We start from the raw sequence: 14,578 nt of genomic DNA, 5'->3' as shown, positions 1-14,578 counted from the left end.
ATACATGCTGTGTACGTGAGACGCTAATACTCAAACTTACGAGTATAATACACCTTTTTAGTATTTAAAGCATTTTCTCTATTGAGAACGATTAACTCAACCTCTCGAATCATTATAAGGGCTATTTTCTGTAACAACTCAACTCCTCTTTGGGTTTTTCTTTTTAGGGGTTTTTCCTTTTAGGCTTCCTCTCAAGGTTTTAAATCACGTTTGTTAGGGAGAGATATCTGCTAGCGGTAGACTTGAACTGTTATATTTTCGATCTTCTTGGTAAACTTCAAGACTCAAATATTGTAAAATCAAAAACATACTATCAATGGAACATCAAGTCAAGTTTAAGAAAAGTTTAAGAAGTGAGAGTTATAAAAATAGTGTTTAAGAAGTGAGAGTTATAAAAATAGTGGAAGAAAGGAATAGAAGAAAGTAGTAAGCAAATTAGAGAGGAGAAGCTACCAACATTGGGATTTCGTCAAGTTTAACTCGATCAACAACCATATTATTTTCTTAAAGGGATCAAAGAACATACCATATTATTTTCTTAAAGGGATCAAAGAACATATTTGAATCCCATGTGATAGTCACAATTAGAAGAAGAGTAAGAGGAAGGCATTTTAATAGGGGAAGAAACAAAGCTACAAGAACAACCGCCTCATCCATGATCTATTTCAGCAATTAAGAATAGATTTCGATATTGATCTAAATAGTTGAGGGGCACGTGATATCCGATCAAAAGAAGACTACATGATTGAACAAATATTACACGAAAATGAGAGGCGCAAAAGAAATTATAAATTAAAAAGTGCATTTACAAGAACAAGCAAATAATTTGTATTCAAATTCCAAAGACTTGGAGCATTCTAAATATGTTGATGAATAAATTTGCCATTATTTTCTTACCAAATTGGCTATATGGGCAACTATCACACACTAAATAACAAGGCCTACTTTCTTCCTTCTATAATTTCCACAAAGGGGCCCTCCTAATGTTTCTATGCAGTGGGAAACTAAAACCTGTGCTATTAAAACTAAACTCTTTGGACCAAATTACTCTCACTCTGTAGATTAGGCACTACCTTTTCAACTTGCTGCTGCTCCTTCTTCTTCTTGTCTTCCCAACTTCTATGGCTGTTCTTCCCTCCTTTCATCTTCTGCACAAATCCCACAAACCTTCTCCAATTGTCTTCTTCAAACAACTGAGGATTCATCCTCAAGTATGTGAATGCACACATCTCTCTATCGCCTTCCAACAACGACGCCCTCACGATTTGATCGTGTGCACGCTCGTCGTATCGTGGCAATGCGTTCTCCCCGGCAAGCAGAACTTGAGCCTTTTGAGTTGCCAAGCTGACTTGTCTTACGAGATTCTCAGGAGCACATAGTGCATTCTGAGGCTGCTCATGGTTATGCATTTCTATACAAGTGAAGTTGAAGATTGCACCATGCCGAGCCAACATTTGCGCGATTGGTATGTAACCGTCGTGGTACCGTGTGTTGTAGTAACCTGCAGTGAGTTCCGGGGCATGAGACCGAGTCCCGTAATGCCAATGGATGCCTGCGATCTTCGCCGAGATTTTCACACTTGAAGGTTTGAAGATTGAGGAAGCATGTGAAAGTATGGTATCCCCATGATCAAGGAGGATTAGGGAGTACCAGGAGAGGAAGAATTCACCATAAGAGGAGTTCCAACCTCCACCTTCTTTCTTGAAGAACCGGGTGTCTTCTGGCCAGTTGTTATAATGACCTGCATCGGTCGGTCCTGTCGAGCCCCATTCGGGTTTCCCTGCGGCATTGGCTGCAGCATTTAAGCTACTGAGCATGTACTGTAATGAGATTGAGGAATAAATATGCAGATTAGCTTCAGAACAAACTAAATATATATGTGTGTGATGAAACAGAGGAAATGGAGGTTTTGAATACTTTATCAAAACATTGAAAGGCTCCAATGCCGGGGAATCTCCATGTGCCATTTTGTTCTGGATATGATGGATAACGAAGCTCTCCCGCTGGTCCCATTCCAACTTGGATTTCCTTTATCAGAAATGGAAACAAAAAAACCATCATCAATTTCACATTTTCAAAAAAACAATTCTATGAAACAGAGAATATTGCATAATCATCGCTAATCATCAGTCCAACTATTATGCTCCATAGATTAAAGAACCGTTCGGGAGTGATTCAAGGTTCATCAAAATCGTTCTCAAACATGTTTCTAAGCTATTTTTAGACTATCTATCAAAATCGATTTTGAATGATTCAACCACTACTTCATTTAAAAATCACTAGCAACCTGCCCTAAATTCAGATGATAACAAAAGACTTGGAATCGATAGCCACTGGAGAAGGATGAAACGCTAAAACCTAAGGATTTGCTAGGAAAGAATCAAAAGATTTGCAGAAACTTACGACAATGGTGTTGCCGAGAAGGTGATCGAAGTTTTGTTTGAAGGCGCGCATGAAATCGGCGTAGCATTGAACAGGAGTTCGGCCCTTCAAGACAGGAAGATCATCGCATCCGAGAGATAAGTATTCGAAGTTCCTTCTTCCCCATTGATCTGTGTATGCAAGCTCCGGATCCTTCTCCATCTCCTCCACCACCCATCTCGGTAATGGAATTCTACAGATTTTATGGAATTTGATCGTCACAACACATCACAAAATTTTCAATAATATCTTTTAACTGATTATTTATTTTTATTGTATTAATAAACCGCTTAAATAAAAATTTTAATTTTTTATTTTCAGTTGAAATTTTGATAATTTTGAAATTATCAAGAACTCCAATAAAATAAAGTTCTCCGTAAAAATAAATTTTACCTAACTAATTATTAAATAATTTTATCTGAATTCATGAATTAACTAATTTAATTTTTTTTATTTTTTTAAATTATTTACAATTTTTTCCTATTAATTTAGAGTAAAAAACTTTCAATTTTATTACAATTTTATTAAATTAGATTGTATTTGAATAAATATTCCAATTTTTACCTTCCATGAAAAAATTAATATTAATAAAATAAAATTTTGCCTGAAATAAAACTTATTAATTTCAATTTTTACCTTCAATGAAAATATTAAAAAAAATTTAATAAAATAAGTTTTATATAACACCATTCAATAATATTCAATAATTTGTCAAATTATAAATTCTATAATGTTTAGTAAAAAATGACTAAGACTCCAGGAGTCAAAGGTTCGATTAAGGGGAGGTGTACTTTGTTCGGGGGAGGTGTACTTTGTTCGGGGGAGGTGTACTTTGTTCGGGGGAGGTGTACTTTGTTCGGGGGAGGTGTACTTTGTTCGGGGGAGGTGTACTTTGTTCGGGGGAGGTGTACTTTGTTCGGGGGAGGTGTACTTTGTTCGGGGGAGGTGTACTTTGTTCGGGGGAGGTGTACTTTGTTCGGGGGAGGTGTTGGAGGATAAAAGTCCCACATCGGCGTTGGATGATCCCCTAGGGATTGATCATGGGTTTATAAAACAAAGAATACTTTGTTCGGGGGAGGTGTACTTTGTTCGGGGGAGGTGTTGGAGGATAAAAGTTCCACATCGGCGTTGGATGATCCCCTAGGGATTGATCATGGGTTTATAAAACAAAGAATACTCTCAATTGGTGGAGAGTCGTTGCCTAACCTAGATTTTCTTTAAATTAATATAAATAATTATAATGTTGATTTTTTCTAAATTAATATAAATATGTATGAGAAGTTTTTAATAATATTTGAAACTAAAATTTAAATATAAAATTAAAAGTTTATAAATTTATTAAATATTTCAGGTTTTTAAAAGTAATTAAAACTAAAAAGTAAATTTCAGATTTTTAAAAGTTTATAAATTTTTATTTTTTTAATTTAAAAATTAATCAAGCAAATTTCGGTGGCTAAGATTCTTTAATTACCGTTTAAAATTAAACAAAAACAAATTAATGGGAGGCGGAAGTAGTTACGTGCAAGAATCGCCGACGTTCCCGCCGCATTGATGGAACGACATGACGGCCTGAACTTTGAGGCCGTATTTCGCCGCCATAGCAAAAAACTCCTCATAACCGCCGAAGTTGTACTCGCCGGGCCTCTCCTTCTCCACCAATCCCCACCACACGTCCACCATAACCCCCTCAACTCCCGCCCCTTTCATCGCCTGAAAACTCACCTCCATCGCCTTCCTCTTCTTCACCTTATTCTCCATCGTCACACAGTCCAACGGCATCATCACAAACACCGCCACTCCTCTCCTTTCCCCTCCCTTCTCCGCCTCCTCAGCCGCCGTCGAAGCTCTACACGACACCGCCAAACTCCGCCGGAATCTGTCAAACGATGAAATCATCACCTCCTCTCTTTCGCGATTCTGAACCCTAGATCGCAAAATCCCCACCGCTGGGACCGTCCTCACCGCCGCCGTACTCACCGGAACCATCGCTCGAAGTGAATGATCGTTGCATTTCGCCGCCGTAAACAGAGTACCGATCTGATTCATTGATCTGAGCGCCATTTTTTACGAATTTTCTTCTTCTTCTTGTTTTTAATCGAATTTGAAATTGAATTAGTAACGGCGTTATTTATAGAGGTTTCAAACGGACTGCGAAACAACCATATTTTTTTGTCTTCCTTACAATTGGGCCACGTGTAGTACACGTGGAGTTTTCAATTATTTATTTATTTATTTTCCCTAATACTCCTGGTCTTGTTTAATTCAAATAAAATATTTAAATATTTGGGTAGTGTTTGGCATAAGGGAAATATAAATGGAATAAAACTCAATAATTATATTACTTTTATAGTAAATTAGTTATATTTCACTTTCATTATTGAGTTTAATAAGCTTCTTAATTTTTTATTTTCTATTTAATTAGTTCCGTATAAATATAATATTATTTAAAGTTTAAGGACCTATTATAAATTTTTGAAAAATTGTTAAATTTAAGGGGTAAAATCGTAATTTTTGTTGTTTCGTGATTGTTAGGACGTTTAATAGTAATTAGGGTGTACTTTAAAGGGTAAAATCGTAATTTTTGTTGGTACGTGATTGTTAGGACGTTTAATAGTAATTAGGGTGTAATTTAAAGGGAGATAAAAGATTGATTTTGTGTGGAGTGGAGGTGTATTAAGTTGGCGATCTCTTTTGTTCAACAATTTGGCCAAATTAGAGATGAGGGCCTACGTGGTTTGATCATTGGCAGAGTTGGCATCAAAACTGACCATTGGAGTCTAATCCACCTATGCGATGAGCTGGATGTCAATTATTGTTCATGCCACGTGGTCGGGTTGGAATAGATTTTTTTTTTTTTTTTTTTTTTTTTTTTTTTTAATTTCTCCAACCCATTTAATAATTATTCGAGTTTTTTTATTTTTAAAATTTAATAAATCTCTAATTTTTTAAAAAATTGCGTGATTTTTTTTTTTTTTTTTTATTTAGCTAAGAATTCAAATTACGTTTTATTACAATAATTACATAAATAAATAGATTGAGAATTAGTAACATTTTCTTTTTGTTTTTCTTTTCCTTAGTTATATAACTAATAAGGTTATTCTCATATTGTCTTATTATGTCTTTAGATAGCCAAATGACAAAAATACCCCTACACGTACTTTGCTATTCAAATAATATAAACAAAATTATCAACCATATTTCATAAACGTTTGTATCGTTAGAGTAAGTTTTTTTAAAAAAATGTTAGATGAAAATTGAAATAATGGGACTCGATAATCCATATAGAACGTCAGTTTTGTTGATGCATTCTAGTTAAGAAAGTATCTTGTCGAACTCTGTGGTTCGTAGCTACATGTTCTAGTCCTCTGAGTTACAAGCTCCACCCCGTCTTTATTGAATCTGTTCTCGGGAAAAAGTGGTTCGAGGGGTATACACATACATACATAATTTAACTAAGAGGTCTAAAACCCCTTTAGAAAGCCACAAACTAAACGACATGTGGAGAGGAAAAGTTGGTTGGTGAGGGTCGGGGAGTTCGGTTTCTGTCTTTCGATATGTCGTTATGGAGATCGTATGGCTGGTGAAACGCGGGAGGGAGGTAGCGCCACGTAAGGCGGGATCATGACACGTCATGAGTGTCCAAAATGCATTGCGTGGAAGATTCAAAGGCTCCGCTTCAATTATGGTGCCCTGTCCTCATCTCATGCCCAACTAACCCCTTTTTTTTTTTCTTTTTTTTTTTTTTAATTATTTATTAAAATTACATTTTAATCCTATATTTTACATTTTATTATATTTTATTGAAAACCTCTCTCTAGTAGACGCATTTTAAAACTGTGAGGTTGATGAGAGATAGGTAGGGGGACAAAGTGGACAACATCTGTTAGCGGTGGGTATGGACTGTTACAAATGGTATTAGAAGTAGACATCAAACAGTGTGCCAACGAAGACGTTGTTTCCTAAGGGGAGTTTATTGTGAGATCTTACATCAGTTAGAGAAAAAAACGAAACATTCCTTATAACAAAGGTGTGGAAACTTCTCCCATGACGAATTGAACCATGTATTGACGAGAATTAATATCTTATTAAAAAATTAAAAATAAATAAATAAAGGTGTAAGTGGAAAAATGTAACGTACCGTAAGGGCATAAAAAAGCTAACGTCCAATCCAAGACTTTCCTTTTATTTCCAAATACAAATATTTAAAGAAACAATAATTTAAGAATAATTTAAATAAATTTAGGTAATTTGACGATCTAATCAACTCGACTGCTCAATCCAGTTTTTTTCTTTTTAGGTTGGATTGAATTTTTTGAGAATCGAAGAATTTAAATCGATTTACATTTTAATTATTAACCCAATATAAACATATAAATAAATATAATTTTTTTAAATAATTAAAAAAAAAATTTAATTCAACTCAAATGAACCCAACTCGAAAATAGAAGACTGAGTTAAGTTAATCAGGTCATTAATTCAACCCATTCAAAATTTCAGATCAGTCACCCAACCAATTACTTACACATTATTTCGATCAATTGAGAGGGGTGTTTTCGGGTTTTCCACTTTGCTTATTTTTTTTTTTCCTATTTTCAAAATTTTAAAAAATATATTTATAATTTTAACCCATTTTTATGATTGATTCCTAAATTTAAATTTATGTATAAATATGACATAATGTGGTAGTAGACACTTTGGGCCGTGTTTTCGGCCCGGCCCATTTAGCGTCCAATACCGCCAACCCGTGACAGCTTTTAATATTTGGGCCAAATTTTGCTAATATGGGCCCTTCCAATTTTTTTGGAGCATAAAATACACATTTTTCAAAAATATATTATTTGAAAAAAAAAACTATTTATACACCTAATTAATAATTAAATCAATTTAGTCGTAAATCCGGATGTATATTTGATTCTGAAGGGCATCAGATCGAGGAATCCTTAATTCTAATTTTTAGTACGAGTATTCCGTACGAGATAAGAATGGGGATCATTACGAGTATAGATCATTTACGCCATACCCGATCGGTGTGGCAAATAGAAACTAAGAAATAAGGTTTTTCCATGTACGGGAATCGTTTAAAGAGGGTTTATAATTTTAAAAATAATAATTATTATAATATTGTTAGTTTAACAAATGGGTGTTTTAAATTATTGTTTATGTTTTTATTTAGGCATAATTAAAAACAAAATTATGTGTTTAAAATATTTAATTAAAAAATTAACAGGAAATAATAGGGATAAATTAAAATAAAAATTAGAATTTCAAAATTTTAAATGAGATTAAAAAAAAATAATGTGAAAAAAAGATTTAAAATTAAAAGAAATAAAAAAAATAATAATAAAAGAAAAAGAAAAAAGGGGAACATATATGTCCAAAAACATTTTGATTTTCAGAGGAGGTGTTGTCTTCGATCTCTGTTTCGTTTCTTGTTCGTCTAGGTTTTCCTTTTCACAAGAATGCCCTCTTCTTCTTCTTCGTCTTCTTGCCGGAGATCTTTTCTAGCCAGTTTGAAGCTCCTCCTCGCCTGAATTTCACCGTCTTCTCCGGCGATCATTGCTTCTAAATTAATACAACACCGTCCCTTTCCCATTTCACTTTGAATTGGGATTAATTCCCTCGCAATTTCTTCTTTTCCGATCGAAATGTCGGAGAATTTTGGAGCATGACGTTTTCTTTGGTAAATGATGAGAGCTTCATTTGGGGCTTTTGACGATTCTAATTCTCCTTCCACATCGACCCCACCGCTGCCGCCTCGCATTTCTCAGCCTGGTCCGGCTTACCCCTCGAGCAGGCAAAGGTGAGGATGCGACTGGAACGATTATTTCATGCGATATTCGTATTTCGGTTATGTAGATGATTGCCGTCTTTCTTATGTCGTGTGAAGATCTTAATTTCGACAAGATTTCTTGAAATTTGGGTCTCAATTTCTGAGATTTTAATGCGTTTCTCCGAGCCTGATAGTTAACTTGGAAAATGTTTATATATATTTGTTCATTTTAGTTTCTTGTTTTACTGTACTGGTATGTTGGCATGGAATCGTTGCCATTGCGTTTGCGGGTCAGTGGAGGGGAGGGAGCAGCCATGATTGCTTGTAAATAGTTAATTGTGATGGTTGTTAGTGTTACGATTATCATCATGGGGACACGGAACATTACTGCTTGTAAATAGTTAATTCTACTGGTGTAGTTTAGATTCATATAGTTCATTTAATATTTAGAGTTCTTGGTTTTTGCAAGCTAATTCATCTTACACAGTAACTTTTATCTCACTTTTACAGAGTCAGTAATGTTTTTCAACTTTTAGCCCAGAGGGAGGTTTCTCCTCGAACGAAATGTGCATCAAGGAGATTTTGGGGAGATTCTCATGACCGCCAATGTGATTCGGTTGGGCCGAGATGTGAAGCAGCTAGAGATGCTAAGCAGGGACTTATCTCATGGTAGTTATTTTGTTCTCATAATGCATCTGAACATAATGAAGTATATTTTGCCTACCTGGGATGCGGTATTAAACTTGGAATCTTGTCAGGGTTGAGGCTGAATCACTACGCCATCTTTCAGCTAAATATTGTCCTCTTTTGCCTCCTCCAAGGTCAACAATTGCAGCAGCATTCAGCCCTGATGGGAGAACGCTTGCTTCTACACAGTGAGTTGCCGATTCCTGTTTTCTTTTTGCTATGGTGATGTGATGAAGCTCGATTTTAATTTAATTTAGTGAGACGTTCCTTTACTATTTTTGTTTTCGTGCCTGCAGTGGGGATCATACTGTAAAAATCATTGATTGCCAAACTGGGACCTGCTTAAAGGTGCTGAGTGGTCATCGGAGAACCCCTTGGGTGGTAAGCGTGAAAGCTCTCTCTCTCTCTTTGTTGATAAAAATCTTTGTGTGTGACTCAAGTTGCTCGAATCTTCTATTCATCTTCCGGTAATCTTTCAGGTCAGATTCCATCCACTGCGCCCTGAAATTCTTGCTAGTGGAAGTTTGGATTATGATGTTCGACTCTGGGATGCAAACACGGCAGAATGCATTGGCTCTCGTGATTTCTGTAATTTCCTTCTCCAACTTTTTTGTATAGCCTTATATGTGTAATTGCTCAACATTGTTCTCCCCCTATGCAGATCGTCCCATTGCATCCATAGCTTTCCATGCCCAAGGAGAGCTTCTTGCTGTGGCATCGGGTCATAAGGTGAGGTTTTAAATGGGAAATTAGATATATCAATCAGTAAGTGCATTCTTTGTTTTTGCATTTTTTTTTTCCCATAAAGAACCAAGCTTTTTTGAGAATAAAAGGGCATATAAAAAAATCAAGCCCACAAAACAATTTCACCTGAAGGAAGGGGCTCCAAGCAAGTAAAATGAGACCGAATGAATACTTACAAAAAGTAGTCACTAACATCCGAAGAGAAACATTAAATCTAACCAAGGATCAAACGTCGCCAGGATCCCTTTCCAACCCTCCAAAAGTTCTATTATTCATCCCGCCCCGCAAACCCCATAACAGAACACAAATTCCCGCCTGCCACTAAATCCTCTCCTTGCAAAAAGGCAGATGGAGAAGGACTTCTCGATAATTTTCATTATTACAATGTGTCTGACAATTTGAAAAGCCTAACATGTCGAAAAAGGAACTTCAAACCACCCAAGTAAGTGTATTCTAATTTACAACCTTGATCTTAAATTTTATGCAGCTTTACATTTGGCACTACAACAAAAGAGGGGAGACACCCTCACCAACCATTGTTTTAAGGACACGGCGATCGTTGCGTGCGGTGCATTTTCACCCACATGCAGCCCAATTCCTTTTAACTGCTGAGGTATGTTATTTTTATGGCCTTTAAATTTGCCTCATTTCAATCACTCATCCTAATTTTTCTACTTAACCTGTTCTGAAGGTCAATGATCTTGATACATCAGAATCTGCCATAACATTAGCAACATCTCCTGGATATGTGCAATATCCACCTCCTACCGTATATTTTGCCGATGCACAATCTTCTGATCGTTCTAGTTTGGTGGATGGCCTACCTTTGATGTCCTTTCCTCTGTTGATATGGCCTTCATTTTCTAAAGAAAATAGGAGAATGTCGATGCATCGAACAGAAGCAGAACCTGGTGCAGGGAGATTACAAAGAGTTGATCCGTCTGCTTCAGTACGGCTTTTAACATATTCAACACCGTCAGGACAGTATGAACTTGTGTTGTCACCCATTGATCCTAATAGCTCATCACCAGTTCCAGAAGAAACTGGAACCAATCCTTACTCGAATGAAATGGAAACAGAAGTTTCAGAAACTGCGGTGGATGCTTCAGAGAATATGGAAGTGCAGAACGAAGTGAGGAATAATCAAAATTTTCCTTTTAATGACCCTTGGGAACTTCCTTTCTTGCAAGGGTGGTTAATTGGCCAAAGTCAAGCTAGTCAACCTGCTCTTCGGCCACACAATGATGATGTTCGTGAACATTCTTCTGCAGCATCTGATATAGGAGGAATTCATGCTCCACTTACTTCGTTAATTCCTAGCAGTGTTAGCCAAAGCAGAGGTAGGAGATCTGGTTCAAGAAATCGTTCTTTACGTTCTCGTGTGCCCGTGCCTGTAAGTGGGTCAGATGAAGGTGCTAGTATGAGTACCTCAATTCCTGATGAAAGTGATCCACAACCTATTGTCAGTAGAATTCAGTCTGAGCTTGCTGCCTCTTTGGCAGCAGTAGCAGCTGCTGAGTTACCTTGTACTGTGAAACTCAGGATATGGTCACATGATGTTAAAAATCCTTGTGCTCCACTGGATGATGAAAGATGTCGGTTAATCATTCCGCATGCCGTTCTTTGTAGGTATGCTCTTCTGCAGTCTCATGCAATATCAATCTGTTTTTTAACTCACTATTTTACTTCTACACTTCTATAACTGTGGAGTTGGAATCCTGATGGCCGTATCTTCCCACTAGTTTTAATATATAGACGCGCCTTGTTTGGGAGATTTTCATTATGGAATGTTGCGAATAATTTATTTTGATCCATTCTTGGTTTCTTGTCTCGCTAACCTTCTACATTTATCCGTCAATCATGTTGCAGTGAAATGGGTGCCCATTTTTCACCTTGTGGGAGATTTTTGGCAGCATGTGTGGCATGTATGTTGCCACATATGGAAGCTGATCCTGGATTCCAAAGCCATGCTAATAATGATGCAACTGGTGCTGCAACATCACCTACACGACACCCAGTTTCGGCTCAGCAGGTCATGTACGAGCTTCGAATATACTCTCTGGAGGAGGCAACGTAATCTTTCTTCACAATTCACATTATGATTGAAGATGGCTTGATATCTTTCCTTTTTATAACTTAAATTTATCTCTCACCCTTGTTTTCTTTATATAGGTTTGGTATGATACTAGCATCTCGAGCAATAAGAGCTGCTCATTGTCTAACATCTATACAGGTTTGTAAATGATAAGGACTGTTTTTCTTCAAGCACCTTAAACGATCATGAGTGTGCACCTTAAACGTATATTCTTTGATTCATCTAAATGAGGGCTTAGCTTTGTATAAAATTGAAAACCTCCAAAGAAACTAGTTGTGTCAACCCATTAGCCTCTTTTCTGTGATTTTCCTTTCTTGTTTTGTTTCCTTCGTATTCTCCATATCGAGTGGGCCTTGCTTCTTTGTGGCCTTTTTTATTCTTTCTTTCCCTAAAGCTCCAATTTTTTCATCGTGAAAATGAGGCAATAAGTTGTACTTACTGAGTTTACTGAAGCTTCTACTTGCAATAATTGCAGTTCTCTCCCACATCAGAACATCTATTACTTGCTTACGGCCGTCGCCATAGTTCACTTCTTAAAAGTGTTGTTGTAGATGGAGAGACAACTGTGCCCATATACACTATACTTGAGGTAAAGTTCATTTCTTTTGTTTAATTGAGGTAACTTGGACCGAAATGTCAGATATTCGAATCACCCGCCCCACATATTGTTGATCTAGATTTTATTTTAATCATGTGTACAAAGTGAAGAGATGTATTATATTTCTTTAGCTCTGATGAAAAATGCACTGTTCCAAAGGCCATTTTCACCAGTTAAGATATGATAATCCCGACACGGTTAAGATAGTTTTATTATGCGATATATAATATTTAGCATATATGGACTTTTTATGTTCATTTAATGTTCGTCTTAACTGACTGAAGTTGGCTTTGACAACTTAGGTTTACAGAGTTTCTGACATGGAACTTGTGAGAGTTCTTCCGAGTGCCGAGGACGAGGTAAATGTGGCTTGTTTTCATCCCTCGGTGGGAGGCGGTGTTGTCTACGGGACCAAGGTCAGCTGCTAAATATTTTTTATAGATTGATTATTTATTTATTTAATCCTTTTTAATACAATTATTATGGCTGTCCACACAGGAGGGGAAGTTGAGAATCCTTCAATATGATAGTTCTCAAGCCTTTAATCATTCAACATATGGTGGTTTTCTTGATGAAAACATGCTTGAGGTAGAACATATTACCATAACATATTATGTACTTGGTACCAGCATAGCCTCTCTGCATTGAAATGTTACTTTTTAGTGGCGAGTTCAGTTACTGGCAGATCACTATATAGTTACTGTGTGTAATAATCTTAGAAGACTAGTAAGTCGTAACTTGTTTTGTTTCTCTTATTTTTTTCGATTGTAGGTTCCGACATATGCCTTAGAATGCTAGTAATTGTCAATCACAACATGAGATTCAGCGCAGCTTGACCGGTTCGTGTCTCTTTCACATTCTCAAGGTTTTTTTTTTCTTATTATTCACCATACTTTTCATATCTATTTTGGTTAATATCACTTCTTTCGGTTAGGATCGAACATAACATATTAAACATATAGCCTTCTTCGTTATGAATTATAGGTTATATCATGAGATAGCTCCCAAACTAAAGAAAGTGAGTTCATATGGAATATTCCGTTATTAAAAAATTGCGTATATCATCGTCAGGTATCTAACACCTTACCTTCGTATAACTCGGGCTATTATTAGAGGTTCCTCAAATTCTCCCATACATGCATTGCCAACTCTTACCTTTCTCTGAACCCGCTATAAACTTCTTGTGCACAAGCTCAACGGTGACTAGGTGGGGTAAATAAGGGCTTCCTCGTAATCGATACCATATGTTTTGAGTCAACCCTTTAGCTACTACTCACAAACTAATTTACTAAGAGTTATTAACTTTATTCTCAGCTGTACAATTCAGGCTACTAGAGAGGCCTGAAACTCTCCGATCCATACGTTTGCTCATAGACTTTCGAGAACATTCTGATCTCAGTATCTAATTCTAGTTCCTGGACTCAACCGATAAAAAACTCGAACCTTTCATGGGAGTCCCCCCAAGTACTAAGGTCTGCATTTGGGACATGATTCCAAATGGTTTAAGCACCGTGAACGATATTCAAGAAGCCTTTGTTTATCTTCTATTTCCCATTTTCTTACATCTATAAATTAATTGCAAATTTTTGGGTAGTTCAAATAATTCGTTCGGTTGGTACATGCTCGACTCTGCCAAAATCCCCAATAGATTCCCTGAAACTACAATTATTATATGTTTCGGCTTGGGGTTAGCTCCAAACTTGTAAATCCTAACGTCTAAACTGTGATTCAGGGTGGACGTGCTTGCGTGTGCTTTTCAAGTAGCCTCGGAGCAAAGGCGAACAGATTAATCCACCGAGTATTACTGGAAATTCCCTCATAGAGAGGCATGTCTAAAATTCAGTATGGCGCACCATTGTTGTACAAGCTTGTATTTTTCTGTTTGTAATTTTAAAACTGCTCTGGTGCTTAGATGATTTGATCTTTACCTGGAATTACATATACAGATGAGATATAAAAAAAAGAAAAAAAAAAAAAAAAAGTGAAGGTCGAGTTTATTGTATGTGCTTTGTTTGCCTAAAATTCCCAGACGTTTGAATTGAATTGGTGGACATGATGAAGTGTAATTTGTTTTTGTCATGATTTTGCATGGAAGATTGCAGGATACAGCAAAGCCATGGTGGTTTCTTGTCACAGCCCCACCTCAAGAATTTCTTTCTACGTTCAGTTCTAAAGGTCACTCCACCCAAGAACTTAACCACTTGATGACTTAGGAGGTGGAAATCTAGTCTTTGAATTTTTTGTCTTAAAAAATGTCTGAAAT

The 14,578-nt window shown here is 36.5% G+C and overlaps 2 protein-coding genes across 3 annotated transcripts; one reads left to right on the top strand and one right to left on the bottom strand.

Moving 5' to 3' along the window:
- Window positions 1-767: 767 nt before the first annotated feature.
- LOC111807732 (beta-amylase 1, chloroplastic) lies at window positions 768-4,507 on the bottom strand. Its single transcript, XM_023693591.2, has 4 exons — window positions 3,941-4,507; window positions 2,404-2,614; window positions 1,918-2,028; window positions 768-1,820 (listed from the first exon to the last, which is right to left on the bottom strand). The coding sequence occupies exons 1-4, from the start codon at window positions 4,480-4,482 to the stop codon at window positions 1,026-1,028; spliced, it is 1,659 nt and encodes a 552-aa protein (XP_023549359.2). The 5' UTR covers window positions 4,483-4,507; the 3' UTR covers window positions 768-1,025.
- A 3,296-nt stretch (window positions 4,508-7,803) lies between these two features.
- On the top strand, window positions 7,804-14,394 carry LOC111807078 (uncharacterized). 2 transcript variants are annotated; one of them, XR_002816904.2, is made up of 15 exons: window positions 7,804-8,221; window positions 8,702-8,860; window positions 8,950-9,066; window positions 9,175-9,259; window positions 9,358-9,466; window positions 9,540-9,607; window positions 10,110-10,235; window positions 10,314-11,251; window positions 11,492-11,695; window positions 11,795-11,855; window positions 12,193-12,306; window positions 12,618-12,731; window positions 12,814-12,903; window positions 13,087-13,180; window positions 14,048-14,394. XR_002816904.2 is itself a non-coding variant. In XM_023692655.2 (15 exons), exons 1-14 carry the CDS (start codon window positions 8,106-8,108, stop codon window positions 13,111-13,113), a joined length of 2,328 nt encoding a protein of 775 aa, XP_023548423.2. In that variant the 5' UTR covers window positions 7,804-8,105; the 3' UTR covers window positions 13,114-13,154; window positions 14,048-14,394. The 2 variants fall into 2 exon arrangements, 1 of the variants encoding a protein (XP_023548423.2); XM_023692655.2 differs by having other exon boundaries at window positions 13,087-13,154.
- The last annotated feature ends 184 nt before the right edge of the window (window positions 14,395-14,578 follow it).

This window comes from Cucurbita pepo, chromosome 12 (assembly GCF_057944985.1).
Source record: "Cucurbita pepo subsp. pepo isolate OVF chromosome 12, ASM5794498v1, whole genome shotgun sequence".
Classification (NCBI taxonomy): domain Eukaryota; kingdom Viridiplantae; phylum Streptophyta; class Magnoliopsida; order Cucurbitales; family Cucurbitaceae; genus Cucurbita; species Cucurbita pepo.
Note: the sequence above shows the minus strand (reverse complement) of the source record. Positions and strands in the feature narration are given on the sequence as shown.

What these genes read in the sequence shown, in the direction of transcription:
- LOC111807078 (XM_023692655.2), top strand. Translation starts at nt 8,106, where the DNA reads ATGATGAGAGCTTCATTTGGGGCTTTTGACGATTCTAATTCTCCTTCC. An exon ending in ATCGGAGAACCCCTTGGGTG is followed by an intron (nt 9,260 to 9,357) that starts GTAAGCGTGAAA and finishes GTAATCTTTCAG; the next exon opens with GTCAGATTCCATCCACTGCG. An exon ending in CTGTGGCATCGGGTCATAAG is followed by an intron (nt 9,608 to 10,109) that starts GTGAGGTTTTAA and finishes AATTTTATGCAG; the next exon opens with CTTTACATTTGGCACTACAA.
- LOC111807732 (XM_023693591.2), bottom strand. Translation starts at nt 4,482, where the DNA reads ATGGCGCTCAGATCAATGAATCAGATCGGTACTCTGTTTACGGCGGCG. An exon ending in AACGTCGGCGATTCTTGCAC is followed by an intron (nt 2,615 to 3,940) that starts GTAACTACTTCC and finishes TAAAATCTGTAG; the next exon opens with AATTCCATTACCGAGATGGG. An exon ending in TTCTCGGCAACACCATTGTC is followed by an intron (nt 2,029 to 2,403) that starts GTAAGTTTCTGC and finishes TTTCTGATAAAG; the next exon opens with GAAATCCAAGTTGGAATGGG.